Genomic DNA, 15,887 nt, shown 5'->3' with positions numbered 1-15,887 from the left:
GATTCCATTCTCCTTTTGTAATATTGAAATTCAAATTTTTTTAAAATCAAAAATTTTTAAATCAAAATTTTAGTGTTCACATATATTAATAATATAAATATTTTAAATAAAAATAACAATAAACATAAATCACCAGTTGCATAACTTTATTATTTTCTAATTTTACACCGCACTTGTCATCAAGTATTGGGGCCCCACTTTACCTAGTGCTCTCAGATATTTGTGAAGTTCTCGTAACCTGATTAAACACCTATATAGTGTTGCTAGAGGTCTTATTATTCTAACTGTAAGAGTTACAACAACTATTTTCTTCCTTGTTCCCATAGTTAGTTATAGCTACATGCAATGGTGACTGCAATGGTGTCACCACTTCTAATTCTCTGTCTTACACTTCCTGTGTTTACATTATTCTTCTTCCAATACCGCAAAACCTTCAGGAACCCACCTCGTCCACCTGGTCCTAGAGGCCTTCCCATAATAGGGAACCTTCATCAACTCAATAACTCTTTTCTTTATCTACAACTATGGCAACTCTCAAAGAAATATGGGCCTTTATTTTCCCTTCAATTAGGTTTAAGGCCAGCAATAGTTGTTTCCTCACCTAAAATAGCCGAAAAGGTATTCAAAGTCCATGACCTTCAGTTTTCTGGACGACCTAAATTATTTGGCCAACAAAAATTGTCCTACAATGGATTAGAGATGATATTTTCTCCATATGGTGACTTATGGAGAGAAATTAGAAAAATTTGTCTTGTTCATGTCCTTAGCTCAAGGCGTGTTTCTTATTTTTCTTCAATAAGACATTTTGAGGTCAAGCATATGATAAAAAAAATATCTAGGCATGCCTCATCTTCAAATGTTATCAATTTGAATGAAGTGTTGATGTCTTTTGCTAGCACTGTTATATGTAGAATTGCCTTTGGGAGAAGGTATGAAGATGAAGGAGCTGAAAAGAGTAGGTTCCATGCATTGCTTAATGAGTGTCAAGCCATGATGGGTACGTTGTTTGTTTCGGATTATATTCCTTTCTCAGGTTGGATTGATAAACTCAGGGGGTTGCATACACGTCTTCAACGGAATTTCAATGAGTTAGATAATTTCTACCAAGAAGTCATTGATGAACACATGGATCCCAATAGAAAGAGGCCAGAGCAAGAGGACATAATAGATGTTTTACTTCAATTGAAGCAGCAGCGTGCATTTTCCATAGATCTCACAATTGATCACATCAAAGGAGTTTTCATGGTTTGGTGTTCTTTTCTTTTAACTTATCTATTTCAATAACATGAATGTTATTTTTCAACCTTGAGAAAAATTAATTTGCTACATTTGTGTAATATTTTTTTATTAAAAATTAAAGTATTATATTAAATTTTGTAATTTTAATAAAAATTTATTACATATAACTTCGTATTATATACACTAGTTTACATGTTAAAAAAATAAATCACTCTTGTATCAATATTTTTTTAACAGATTATAAGTTTGAGTGGAAAGATTTTTAAATATTGCGTTAGGTACATCTGTAGAAAATAAATTTTATTTCTTCTAAGAGATTATAAAAAATAGTTTTTTTCATTTTGTAGGAGTTCATTAAAATTCATATATATTTTCATATTAAAAACCTCAACAATTAATGATCTTAAGTAGTTCTATTGTATAAACAACAAATAATAACGACAGAAAACAAAACAACAAATAAAAGAAACATTTTTTGTTTTCAATGTTTTGTTGTACACAAAATTTTCGATCTTAAAATAGATGTTTAGGTAGAAGTTAGCCAATATATAGAAACACCTGAATTTGACAAGTGGACCAAACAGAAGGCCAATTCGTACTATGCCAGTATCAATCCTCACTCTGACAAGTGTTGCAGTTCAATTTTTTGTTATAGTGTTTTACCGCATTTTTTGAGTTGTGTTTAAGGATAAAGAATAAAAAAATTATATAATAATTTTTATTAAAAATCACACCATATTATAAAATTTAATTCATTAATAATATTAAATATTATAAATTCTAATAAAAATGTTATTATTATATTTTATAGTATACTTGAAGGTTCTTTACACAAAGTTTTCACGAGAGCTAATAGATGTTACGCATTGATATTTGAATACTGAAAATCGACGAGCCACAATTAATTTATTGCAAATGGGGGAAAAAAACTAGCTTCTGACATTGACAATTCGAATTTAAAAGATTTTATAAAAATTTATTTTTCAACCAATTATCAATTGCTGATTTTTTATTTTTATTTTTTGTAGAACATGCTTGTAGCAGCAACAGATACAACTGCAGCGACAACAGTTTGGGCTATGACTGCACTAATGAAAAACCCAAGAGTAATGAAAAAAGTTCAAGAAGAAATTAGAAACTTGGGAGGTGAAAAAGACTTCTTAGATGAAGTTGATATTCAAAAGTTTCCCTATTTTAGGGCTGTGATAAAAGAAACACTGAGATTGCATCTACCAGCACCACTACTTGTGCAAAGAGAAACAAATGAAAAATGTGTCATAGATGGTTATGAAATTCCAGCTAAGACCATAGTGTATGTGAATGCTTGGGCTATACACAGAGACCCTGAGGCTTGGAAAGACCCAGAAGAGTTTTGCCCTGAGAGATTCTTAGACTCTACTATAGATTTTCGTGGACAAGATTTTGAGTATATTCCATTTGGTGCTGGTCGTAGAATTTGCCCTGGTATGCCTATGGCAATTGCATCATTGGATCTTATTCTTGCCAATCTTCTTAACTCATTTGATTGGGAATTCCCAGCTGGAATTAAAAAAGAAGACATCGATACTGAAGTGCTGCCAGGACTTACCCAGCACAAAAAGAATCCACTTTGTGTTTTGGCTAAGACTCGAATTTCAAATGTGATTTAGTAGTAGTGATAATTTCGTAAGCAAAGTAATATTGTTTGTACCATGACAATTAGCAAAAGGTACGTAAATAAGGGCATGTTGATGTTATGAGATTGTTTAGCTTCCTTCTTTTGGTGGAATGCATTCTCCCTTTCCTTGTTTTCTTTTCCTTTCCTTATTTTTTTTTTCCTCCAATAAAATAAACATTTGAAAGAACACTGTTAAATTTACTTCAATAATACACTTGTGGGCCTTATCATCATTTCTAAATCAATCCAATCTCTATATCCGTTTCTGGGAAACAAACAAAACGTAACATCTTTTGCATATCATGCCTTTCCCCAGAAAAAATTAAAGGTTACAAATAACAAAAGAATTTAAAAACAAAAACATGAAAATATTAGTGTACATGCATAATTATAAAATATCTTACTAATTCATGCATTATTATTAAGATTTTTTTTTTAAATATCTTTCTTGACAGTTTTTTTTCAATATCTTCCTTAATAGTTACTTAAAAATAATAAATCCAATGATAACATGTCACTCGAGCTTACCAAAAATGAAAGTGACAAACTACTTAATTAAGTAGAGAGGAGTGACAAAAATATATTATTTTAACACGTGCTTTTAATTTATTTTTAATCAATAAATAAAATTTATTAAAAAATCTATAAAACATAAAAAAGATTACATGTGAGAAAGAGTAAGATTAACATAAATTTTAGAGTGCAAAAAATAATAAATCTTATTTTTGTTTATTCTCATATTTTCCTGAAATTAACTGACGATATCCATTACTTAACGGAACTAAATTCATGGAAACGCCATGAATCATAATTAGATATAAAGGAAATTAGTTTTAGAAATGATAAATTGATGAGATACAGCACACGCAATAAATGAAAGAATGGAGCACGGAAAGATATTATGCTATTGATTCATTAAATTTATATAGCCCTAGTTAATTTTATTTCTAACAAAAATTTAAAATTATTTTAAGAAATAAATATAGTTTACAAAAATTAAATTTTTAAAATCAATTTATCTATGAAAACTAATAAAAACTTAATTTTAAAGAAATTCCAATACATTTTTTAAAAGGAATTTTTTACATTAATTTTTAAAATATTTTTATTTTATTTTTATGCGATAAATAAATAAAAATAAAATAAGAGACAAAATAAATAAAAGTAATTATAAAAGCTTCATGTTAACTCAACAATTGAATTCAAATTTTTATGTATCTTTTCATACAAGGGAACTTCATAGTCACGTAAATTTTAAAATGTGACTTGATTGATTTTTAAATTAAAAATAAAATAAATTTATTAACAAATTTTAGGACATCCAAATTATCATAATTCAAATGTCAATGGTTAGATTTTATAAAAAAAAATTGCATTAGTTAACTCATTTTATGTGAAATAATTTAAAATAAATTTAAGCTACCAAATTATCATAGTTCAAGTCTTTCTTAATTTATTAAAAATAAGATTAACACGGTGCCTTACTTGAATTAACCCCTTTTATTCATAAAATAAAATATTTATTAAAAAATGATAAAAAAAATCAAGATCATAAAATTATCACAATTCAAATACTTTTAATTTAAAAAATAAGATAAATAAGACTTTTTTTTTCCTAAATTAACCTTTTTATGTGAAATAATTCAGAAAAATGAATACATAGACTTTGCAAAATCCATTTTCACTTTTATGAAGGAACATATTAACATAAATAAAAAATAAAAATGGATGTAAATAAAAATTTAAAAATAAACATGATTTACATGATACATAGTAACAATAACAATAGTAAAAAAAATAATAAAATTAAAATAAATACACAATAAAATTCACACGACACTTTTAACAATTAACAGTGTTATAAATGTAATACTAAAAATAGAAATGATAACTTATAGACATAAAATAATAAAAAAAATCATAAATAGAAGGTGAACATAGACACATTCTCCCCCAACTTCATTATCTATGATGTTTCTAGTGACAAGCTATATATATATATATATATATATATATATATATATATATATATATATATATCATCCAAAGAAAATAAGATATACAACGTCTTTCTTCCTCAATAATTCCTTGATCCCTGTAGCCATAGATCACAATGCTGTTACCATTCGTTCTGTGTCTTATTCTCCCACCCTTGATTTTCTTCTTCATCATCATCGAAAACCGCCGAACCTTCAAGAACCCACCCCTTCCACCTGGTCCTAAAGGCCTTCCAATACTAGGAAATCTACATCAATTGGATAACTCTACCCTTTACTTGCAGCTATTGAAACTGTCAAAGAAATATGGTCCTCTGTTTTCCCTTCAACTTGGTCTAAGGCAAGCTATTGTTGTTTCCTCACCTAAATTAGCCAAAGAGGTACTTAAAAAACATGACCTTGTGTTTTGTGACAGACCTAAATTACTTGCCCAACAAAAATTGTCCTATAATGGGTTAGAGATTATATTTTCCCCATACAATGATTATTGGAGAGAAATTAGAAAAATTTGTGTTGTTCATATCTTTAGCTCCAAGCGTGTCTCTAACTTCTCTTCCATAAGAAAGTCTGAGGTGAAGCAAGTGATTGAAAAGATATCTAAGCATGCTTCTTCTTCAGTTGTTACAAACTTGAGTAAGTTGATGATGTCTCTCTCAAGCTCTATAGTATGTAGAATTGCTTTTGGGAGAAGGTACGAGGATGAAGGAAGTGAAACGACTAGGTTTCATGGGTTGCTCAATGAGTTTCAAGCCATGATTGCTACCTTCTTTATTTCTGATTATATTCCATTCACCAGTTGGATTGATAAATTAAAAGGATTACACATACGTCTCGAACGAATTTTCAAGGAGTTTGATAAGATTTACCAAGAGGTCATCGAGGAACACATGGATCCAAATAGACAGCACAAGGAGGAACAAGATATAGTTGATGTCTTGCTTCAAGTAAAGAAAGAGGGTTCGCTTTCAATTGATCTCACCTATGATCACATCAAAGGGGTCCTCATGGTAGGGTGTCTAATACCTATTTTCATTCCTTTAATTGTTTATTCTTTTGTGAACATTTTCATTTTCTTTATTGCAATATATACTTCCGCAGCTGATTTTGTGCAAAAGTAATAGTATATCTTTTGTTGCAAAGAGAAACTGTCATAATAACATTTTAAATCTGTTATTGTTTAAAAGTAATATTTCCAATCTCTAATGCATATAAACGCTAAATTTTGGGGAGATAAAGGGAAGATGTGTGATGAATCTGTTAGCAAGGAACACATGGCTAAGTTTTTTAATTTACGAAAAGAAAAGCAAATTAAAAAATTTGCCAACTAAAAAAGAATATGAGCTTTTCGAAAAAAAAAGAAGTGAGATGGGTTTAATTTCTAACATGTTCTAAAAAAATTCTAATAAATATTAATACTTATTTTGTACTTTCTTTGTAGGACATGTTTGTGGCAGCAACAGATACCACGGCAGCGACATCAGTTTGGGCTATGACTGCCCTAATAAAAAACCCGAGAGTAATGAAGAAAGTACAAGAAGAAATTAGAAGCATGGGGGGTCAAAAAGATTTGTTAGATGAAGATGACATTAAAAAGTGTCCCTACTTCAAGGCAATGATAAAAGAGACATTAAGATTGCACCCACCAGGTCCACTACTGGTCCCAAGAGAAGCAAATAAAGAATGCATTATAGATGGCTACCGAATTCCTGCCAAGACTATTGTTTATGTAAATGCTGGAAGTATTCATAGGGACCCTGAAGCTTGGAAAAACCCCGAAGAGTTTTATCCTGAAAGATTCTTAGACAGTGCTATAGATTTTCATGGGCAAGATTTTGAGCTAATTCCTTTTGGAGCAGGTCGTAGAATTTGTCCTGGTTTGCCTATGGCAATTGCCACATTGGAACTGATTCTTGCTAATCTTCTTCATTCCTTTGATTGGGAATTGCCAAAAGGAATGGTAAAGGAAGATATTGACACTGAAATGTCGCTAGGAATTACCCACCACAAGAAAAATCATCTTTGCCTTTGTGCCAAGACCAGACCTATGTGTAACTAAATAACAATTGTTACCGACACATTGCGTCTAAGGCTAAATTTCATCTAATAAGTGAATATGTGGTAGATATTGTTTTTATCACATAGACCTGTATTATCTTTTAGTCGATTGAGAAATAAAGGGAAATTATATATTTTTCTTTCTCATCTCATGAATTGTAAAATTAGTGGAAAAAATACCTGAATTTTCATTTTATTTTATTTTAATGATAAATAATTTTTAAAATGTATGATAAATAAAAAATAATAAGTATTAAGAAAAATTATTATTGATTTTTTTATTCTTATTAAATTTTACACTACCTTGAGATTTAGTACACATTTTCTCTCTACAAAAGTATCTCTTTTGACAATGTTTAGCTTTTATTATAACTAACAAACAATTTTTAAAGAATGATGTAGTTTTGCGTTTCCTAATACAATAAGATGCGTCAAAATAAGAAAAATTTCTAACAAATTAAAATAACTTCTATATTATAAATGAAATTCTATTGTTTAAAAAATAAAATATTTTATTATTATTTTCCATAATTGTTACATGCATATTATAAAATTAAAATTGACTGAGAAAAAGATGTGAATTACAATCTTTTTTATTATAATAATTTTACTTTTTACCTATACTTTTGTTAATTTTTTTAAAATTATAGAAATTAAACTTATTATTTAACTTTACTTTATTACCTTATATAAGTTTTTTTATTTTTTATGAAAGTCTATTCGACATTTATAAAAATTCTCTCAATGCTTTTCTATTTTTTAAAGTTTAAAATTTAATTTTAAAAGTCTCATCTCTAAAATTTACAGTTATTAATATATATTAATTATTTATATTTAATTAAAAATTAGTTTAACACTACACAATAAAAGTGTTATTTTAAAAAATTTTAATTTTATTGAATATTTATCTTTTAGATGGATATTATTTTTAGTTATACAATTAAGTTAAAATAAATTTTTTTAAAATTTATTGTTAAATTTAATTTTATTATACATATGTATATAATTATTTTTTAAATATAAAATTTTAATTTTAATTATTAAATTATATGTATATTTATTTTAAATAAAATATTTATGTATTATATGCGCTGTTAAACTAATTTATTAATAATTCTTTGTTTTATTTTATTTTTTATTTTATTTAGAAGTTAAAATAAATATTTAAAAGTTACTAATAATTGCACACTAGTTATAATTTTAGCAGTGGGACTTTTAAAGAATATGGCAACAAGGTTGCAACCTCACGGCAAAAATGTTTTAGAAAAAATATTTTAAAAATAAAAAATATTTTTTAAAAAATTAGAGGAGTTGTCATCAAAATTTATTAAAAAAATTTTAAAAAAACTTTAAAAAATAATTTTTAAACAAAAAATAAGTTTGAAAGTCGTTTACACGTAGAGAAAGTATTAGTACCTTACAATACAATGTTCGTTTAAATAACGGTTACCTTTAATTAATTGTGCAAATTTATTTTAATTTTAAAAAATATTTATTTAACCTCTAAATAATAATTATTGTTATTTTTATTGTAAAAGAAGATAAATTATTTATTAAAATGTTAATTGATATCTTTAGGAAAGAAAAATTATTTTGAAAATAGATTTAACTTGACGGTTCGGTCCCTGCTCGTATGTATTCCTAAGTATAATAGAGAACTTAAAATCACATAGTTCTAACTAGAAATTACAAATTTGGTTGATTAAAATTAAGTTTAGTAAAAGAAAGTTTATTTTGAGATTAAAATAATTTTTATAAGATTAATATTTAGGATACAAGATAACGCAATTATACATGCATTCTATAAACAATATAGAAAATGAAAGGAAATCACACAACTATAGTAGAAATTGTTAAAAATATTTTTATTTATAAATAAAATATTTAAATTTATATTTGAATTATAATTCATGTTTAAAGAAGATTTAAGATGGCATAAACTATATATAAATTTCTTATAATTTATTAGACAATTGAAGGCAAAGTAAATTACATATTGATATTGTAACAAATATATAATAAAATGAAATAATCAAATATTTGGTTATTTAATTTATCAAAATTAGAAATGACTTAACAAAATTTTTAAAAAATAAAATTATTTTTATTTAATGAAAAAAATAAATATATTTTAATTGATTAAAAAGATTAAAACTTTGTTTAATAAATTTATATTGCATAAGACATAAAGTAACGTTAGTACACATAGGTCTTAACAATTTATAATGCATAAAGATAGAGCATTTATACATTAGTATTATAAATTGTTACGTTAATAAAATAATTTTGATTTAAATTAATTTATTAGTAAATTAGTAATTATAAGGAACACATTTTAATTGATTGTGAAGATAATTATCTAATTAATTAAAGACAACATATGATAAATTAATATTATTTAGAGTCTCGGTAAGGTAAGTACACATAAATTTTATCAATTTATAATACATGAGGATAGAGAAGTTATATGTTAATATCATAAATTGATATAATTACATCATTTATTAATTATATAAAAAAGAAACAATTTATTATTCATAATATAAGAGGAAGTAAATAAAAAATATAAAATTAAATCACATCAATATTATATAAATATACAATAAATAAAATAAAAGATAATAATTCTAAAAAGTAAATAATTAACATAATAATTAAGATATAACAAAAAATAAAAATAAAAAATTAGGAAGAATTTATTTTTAGTGTTAGAATAATGAGATAAATTTTACAAATAAAAGTACAATTCAAGTATAATATGGTAAAATAAAAATATTATGTTTAACCAATTTTAATAATTTTTTATTATGATTATTCTAAATTAAATAGAATTAAGAGAGTCAAATTAAGATAAATAAAAAATAAATAAAAATGTTGAATTATTGTAGTGGTCACCGATGGTGGCGGCACACAGTGGCCAGCGCTAGTTGGAAAAAAAAATTGTCGTTTGGATATTCTGGAATTGATTTGATGTATGAAGTATTTCATTTAAAATATAAACATGCAAGAAAAAAGTTTTATAGGATATATGATAAAACTTGGAATTAGTAAAATCAAATCTTTGCTTGACTTTTTTTTTCTTCCATTTTCTTTCTCCTCCACTATTTTTTCTGCAAAATCTTCTCTTTCTAAATTTTTCAGCTCCTTATTTGATGCCTTCTCTTTGTATTTTATATTCTTAGAATTAAAGAAAAAACTAAATTTTTTATTTAAGCTCCATTTTCATGCTCAAAGACTTTGTTTATTTTTTTGTTCAATTCTTGTAATGTTTACATTCCTTTTTTAGAGTCAAATATGAGTTTTCCTAATTTATTAACGTAAATTCTATTTTTCATAAAATATTTTATTTTCATTCCCTTTTTATAAAATAAATTCAGAATTTAAAAAAAATAAAGTTTTTAAAAAAATTTGAGTATTCACATGCAAGCTTTCCTAAAGTTATTTCTTACTACTTATATTTTTTTATAAAAAAAAAAATACTTTTATTCACTCTTAATATATTATTTTAACAGTTTGGTTAAGTACTACGGTTGTCTGTCGGATGTCTCACAAAAAAATAAAAACTTTTTGTTAAGATAATGAAATGTTTAAATTTATATTGAAAATGATGTAATAACACATTCTAGGCAGATGAAAAGGATAGGAGAATGGAGATACAAATGTGAAGCACAAAAATACAAACGAGGAAACACAGTTTGTTCACCCACGTACCTATGTCTCTGTAAAGTGTGGTATGTAGTACAAAGAAGATGAAGAAGATATATAAAGCATAAAAATACATGTGAGAAAGCAACCCACTTTATCTACTTATTTCAAATTAAGGCATGATGGGTATGTTTGTGTGTGGTGTGCATGTGAGAGTGTATTAATTACTTAATGGAAACTTCATTCACACGACTCTAACTTGCTCAAGTGAAGATTGAACATCGACCTCATCATCTCCATTTGCTTCCAAGGATTCTTTATAGGTCATTCCACGATACTTTTGTGAGTGTTCTTCATCAACAAATTCTATGCTTGGGCTAATGAGTTTGTTCAATGAAGGTCCATGAACACCAACCACAGAGATCCTTTGCACTTCATTCTTACCAACAATCACTCGATGGATATGACTCTTGTACTTCCCATTCGTTAAGATCTACAGTTAATTTGAGAGGAGAACAAAATCAGGATAAAGCTACTTTTAGGTAGGGGTGTCTATGGATTAGATTTTCAAAAAATTAATCTAGATCTATTTAAAATCTAATTATATAGATTAAATTATAAACTAATCCATTTTAATTTTTCTAAAATAGATTTAAATTTAGTTTAAAAAGATTTAGTTTAAAATTAATTTTAAACCGTTTTTATATATGGTAAAAATATACTATAACTATTTTTTAATTATTATTAAATTATTATATTAAAAAATATTTAAATTTTATAATAAATAATATAACATTATATATATATATATATTTATTTATTTGTTAAGCATCAACATTTATAAAAAATAAAATATAAATACAAAAAGTACTCTAATATATTACATTAACAATACATGTCCAGAGAATATTTACGTATATTTTAATTTATTAATAATATTTTTTTTTTATATTTTATTAAAGTAATAAATATTTAGATATATTCTACTTTTTATCATCTATCTATCATATAAATTAATTATATGATTTGAATTTTAAATTATTTTATTTTATTTTTTTAATCAGTTCAAAAATAGTTTTAAAATTTAAATTTAGTTTAAAATCAATTTTAAATTTAATTTTTGTTGAAACTAGTTTTAAATTTAGTTTTACGTTGAATTAGTTTTAAATCTAATTTTAAATTTAATTTTTAACGCAAAATTAATTTTTAATATATTTGTGAATTATATTTTTAAGATAAAACTAATTTATTATACAAAATGTTGCATTAAATTAGTGCATTTCACAAAGATTTTAACAATATTTATTAATATATTATATTTTATAGAAGTATATAAAATATTTATTATTTTTTTAACTTATTTTTAATAAACAGTTCATAGTAAAAATTTAAATTAAAATCTATAAAAATAAAAATTAATAATATAAATAATAATAAATTTTTTATAGTATAATATTTTAAAAATTAAAAAAAAACATAAACATAAAAATTACAGTGGTAATTAATTTAAAAATATTTGTTATATTTTAATATCTTTAATTATTTTAAATATTTAATTTTAATTATAAGAATTAAGATTAATAAAAAAATATTAGTGATAAAATATAGTTACAATAAAATTTTGTAAACTAATATAACACTAAAATTTTATAAATAAAGATATAAAGTTGCTTTATACATATGGATTTGGATAACTAAAAAAAACTCTGATTTTAAAAAATAGATTTAGATACTAAACTAGTTATACAAATATAGTTAATAAAAAACTAGTTTAATATGGATGTAGATTTTTAAAACTAATTTGACATTGGTTATGGATTGGATTTATAAAATTGAATTTTTTGAACAACCCAACTTTTAAGCCCCTAAAATATATTTTTGTTTAATATAACTTTTTAAAAAAATATCTAGTAATAAGTTTGTAAATGATATTAATTTGTTTGAAATAATTAAATAATTTTTCTTAAAAATATTATTTTATTATATTGGTGTTTGACTCATTTTATTTTAATTTTTTATTTAAAATAATAAGTTGTGTCAAATAAAATTATATAATTATTCTCTAAAACAAAAACTTCTTTTGCATGAGTTTTTTTATAAGCTAATTTTGAACATTTTCCCTTGTTTCTCTTTCTTTGTTATAGAGCGTATCATCTAACAATACATTGTTTCATAATTTTTAAGTTGTAAATTTTGACTTCAAAAATATAAAATTATCAAAAAATATTTAACTTTACATTTAATTATCTTCTTTTAATTTTAAATTTAAAGTAGAATTTGAGATTTTAAAAAATTTAATTAAATGCTACTTATCATGACTTAATCTCTTTTCATAAATTTTATATATTAAAAGTTTCAAAAAATAATTAAAATTTTAAATTTTAAATAAATTATGTTTATTAATTAAAAAGATCTCATATAAAAAATTGCATTAAACTTACATTGACATTAGGCTAGCCTGCCAAAATTGTTCAACAAAATTGTTTAACATGCAATGGAAAAAAAAACTTGAATAAAAATTAATACCTCAAGATGATCACCAAGCTGAATAAGTATGGCATGATGGGGAATATAAACATTAATCCATTTTCCTTTGTGGGTTAGGATTTGGAGACCACCATCTATTTCTTGCACAAGTGTAATTATAAAGCCAGGGTCAGTGTGTTCAGATAAACCAACAGCTCCTTTGGATTTGGCATTTGGTGGATAAAGGTTCATCGCCATTACATCAAACCCTGATTTCAAGTTAAACGCCTTCTCTATGAAGTGTTCTTCAAACCCTAAGGTTGTAGACATGGCCCTTGCTAATCCACTTACTACCATTCTCATTTCTCTGCCATATTCTTCCAAAATTTTGCTGATGCACCAAATAATTAATCCAAAACAAAATGAAATATATGGAACATATATCACAGTAAATTACCATAAGATATGATTATCAAAAGTGTAATAAACAAGAACAAAAGAAATTTCTACCTCTTGTCATTATTATAAAAATACATAAATGAAATGAATTATATGGAACATCACACGGTAAATTACTATAAGATATGATTATCAACACTCTAATAAGAGAAAAACAAAAGACAGTTCTACCTGTAGTCATTTTTATATAAAATATAAATTAAATAATTAATTCACCAACATCGATAAAAAATAGTTTTATGTTACAATTTTATATTTTTATTCTAAAAACTCTATAATATTAAATAGTTAAATTGATAAGTTATATATTAAATGTATTAATATGTCTACTTATATAAATAATAAGTGAATGTCTCATTCACAAAAATTTTATAATAAATAAGAACATAAAAAATTTTCAAGTAATGCATCTAAAAATAATTTTTTATAATAAAAAATATTAATGATTCTTTCTTGTGAAGAAAAACAGAGATATATAATATTAGATTTATATCAGTGATAGACAAAATTTTCTTATAGAACTTTTTACAACATTATTTTTTTTTATTTCTTTATCATATAACTTATTATTGCACATTTTTCTATCTTTTCTTTCTATCTTTCTCATGATTGTAAGAAATTTTGTATGATTTTGTTCTACAAAAATAATCATACCTGAAACCAGAAGGGTTGGAAGGAAAATAGTGCTGGGGATGCGCAACAACCTTGAGATATTCCCTATTTTCCCCAGCAGACGAGTTTAGTTCCCAACGAATTTTATCTGATGGGCATTTTTTGCTGTAGATACTTCTCTCATCTAACGTTGTTTGGTCAAAGAAGTCAGAAACTCCCTTTAATACACTGTCAAATGTTCTATCTGGGATGGTATGGTTTACCAACTGCATGCATGTGAAGCAATGATCAAATTTATATTTATACATACAGAAAACACTTAAAATATAATTTTAATATTTAAAAATATATTACTTTTAACTCAATCCTTATGATTATTCACACACACACACAATTCCCTAATTAAACAAAAATAATGTGATTATAGTTCCTTAGTATTGAAATTTTGTTTATTTGTGGTCTTCTAAAATTCTATAAAGCATTTTCCTCTAGTCTAAGATGAGTAACAAAGCGCACATTATTTTAGTTAAGTTAGAGACTAAAAAGAATAATAATTTTATAGGAATAAAATAAAAGGATGTACATTTAAGAACCAAAAACATAAATATTAAAGTTTGCATAAAACAATCTAATTATTAATTTATTTGGTTGAGATATTTTTTTTCAACACATTCTTTTGATACGATATTGAAACTTGAAAATATTGTGGGCAATATTTAGGATAAGAATTTTAAAAGAGAAAAGAAGCCATGCATGGGATATCATATAAATAATAGCACACAACAGCACAAGAGGATTACATAAAAGAAGCCATATTCTTGGCATGCTTTGCGGAGGCATTCAAGGGCATGGGATCGATGATCAGAGTTGTTAGAGAAGAGTAGAGAGTAATTAACAGTGGGTATTTCATCATCAGAAGCTAAATAAGGATCTGCCTGGGGAGAGTATAATTGGGATGCAAAAGAACTCATTTCAGCCATTACAGAGATCAAAGAGAGTATATTTGAAACGATGTTTGATATGCATGAACGGTGGTATTCCTTCAACCTATATATAGATGGGGTGGGGGGTGAAGATTACCTACAAATATATCTCATGTTATCAAGTATATTTCATGCGTGGTTTAAAACACTAAACAGTTGGGTAGTTGAAATTCAAATCAAATTATTTATCTGAAATACTCTTCTAATGTTAAAAGTGCAAAGAATAGGAGGAGAAGTATTCTAAGAAGTATTTTGAGTGGTTTGAAGGTGGCAAATGCATAATTTTTTTCATTGTGAATGAGAAGCACGAGTTCTTGTCTTTATAGAGCTTCTCAGTTTTCTCCCTCACATTTTTCACATTATCGATCTTGAGGGGTTGAAGGACGGTGTGTATAGTAAAAATATAAAAAACATATTAAGTTTGTCAAAGAATAACTCCAAAATGCAAGACCACACTAATATTGGCTAATTAAATTTCCCTTTTACAACATCACGGTCTGGAATTTGTTTACTCCACGAAAACATGGTGGGTGATTAAATAAAAGGATGTGTTGAACTTTCAACAACAAATCAAATAATTCATGACGTGACTTTTGGTCAAAGATAGGAATGCAATCCAACTTCGAACACCGATGACCTAGTGTATGTGTTAGAAACATGTTCTAAGGTGAAAGTTATAATTTATAGCATTAAAATATATTTATTTTTCAGGGAATTCAACGCATAACTAAATACATACTAAAATAGAACATAAAAAACAATAATATGATCACA

At 25.3% G+C, this 15,887-nt stretch overlaps 3 protein-coding genes across 3 annotated transcripts; 2 read left to right on the top strand and 1 right to left on the bottom strand.

The window, feature by feature from the left end:
- The first annotated feature begins 282 nt into the window (after positions 1 to 282).
- Positions 283 to 3,127, top strand: LOC113850013 (cytochrome P450 83B1-like). The gene is made up of 2 exons (XM_027480312.1): positions 283 to 1,245; positions 2,268 to 3,127. The coding sequence occupies exons 1-2, from the start codon at positions 346 to 348 to the stop codon at positions 2,886 to 2,888; spliced, it is 1,521 nt and encodes a 506-aa protein (XP_027336113.1). The 5' UTR covers positions 283 to 345; the 3' UTR covers positions 2,889 to 3,127.
- Positions 3,128 to 4,236: 1,109 nt separating this feature from the next.
- On the top strand, positions 4,237 to 6,949 carry LOC113850985 (cytochrome P450 71A1-like). The gene is made up of 3 exons (XM_027481486.1): positions 4,237 to 4,245; positions 5,004 to 5,900; positions 6,332 to 6,949. Exons 1-3 carry the CDS (start codon positions 4,237 to 4,239, stop codon positions 6,947 to 6,949), a joined length of 1,524 nt encoding a protein of 507 aa, XP_027337287.1.
- Positions 6,950 to 10,837: 3,888 nt separating this feature from the next.
- LOC113850984 (flavanone 3-dioxygenase 3-like) lies at positions 10,838 to 15,110 on the bottom strand. Its single transcript, XM_027481485.1, has 4 exons — positions 14,931 to 15,110; positions 14,173 to 14,396; positions 13,120 to 13,450; positions 10,838 to 11,086 (listed from the first exon to the last, which is right to left on the bottom strand). Exons 1-4 carry the CDS (start codon positions 15,108 to 15,110, stop codon positions 10,838 to 10,840), a joined length of 984 nt encoding a protein of 327 aa, XP_027337286.1.
- Positions 15,111 to 15,887: the final 777 nt, after the last annotated feature.

This window comes from Abrus precatorius, unplaced genomic scaffold (assembly GCF_003935025.1).
Source record: "Abrus precatorius isolate BTA unplaced genomic scaffold, Abrus_2018 Scaffold9, whole genome shotgun sequence".
NCBI lineage: Eukaryota > Viridiplantae > Streptophyta > Magnoliopsida > Fabales > Fabaceae > Abrus > Abrus precatorius.
Note: the sequence above shows the minus strand (reverse complement) of the source record. Positions and strands in the feature narration are given on the sequence as shown.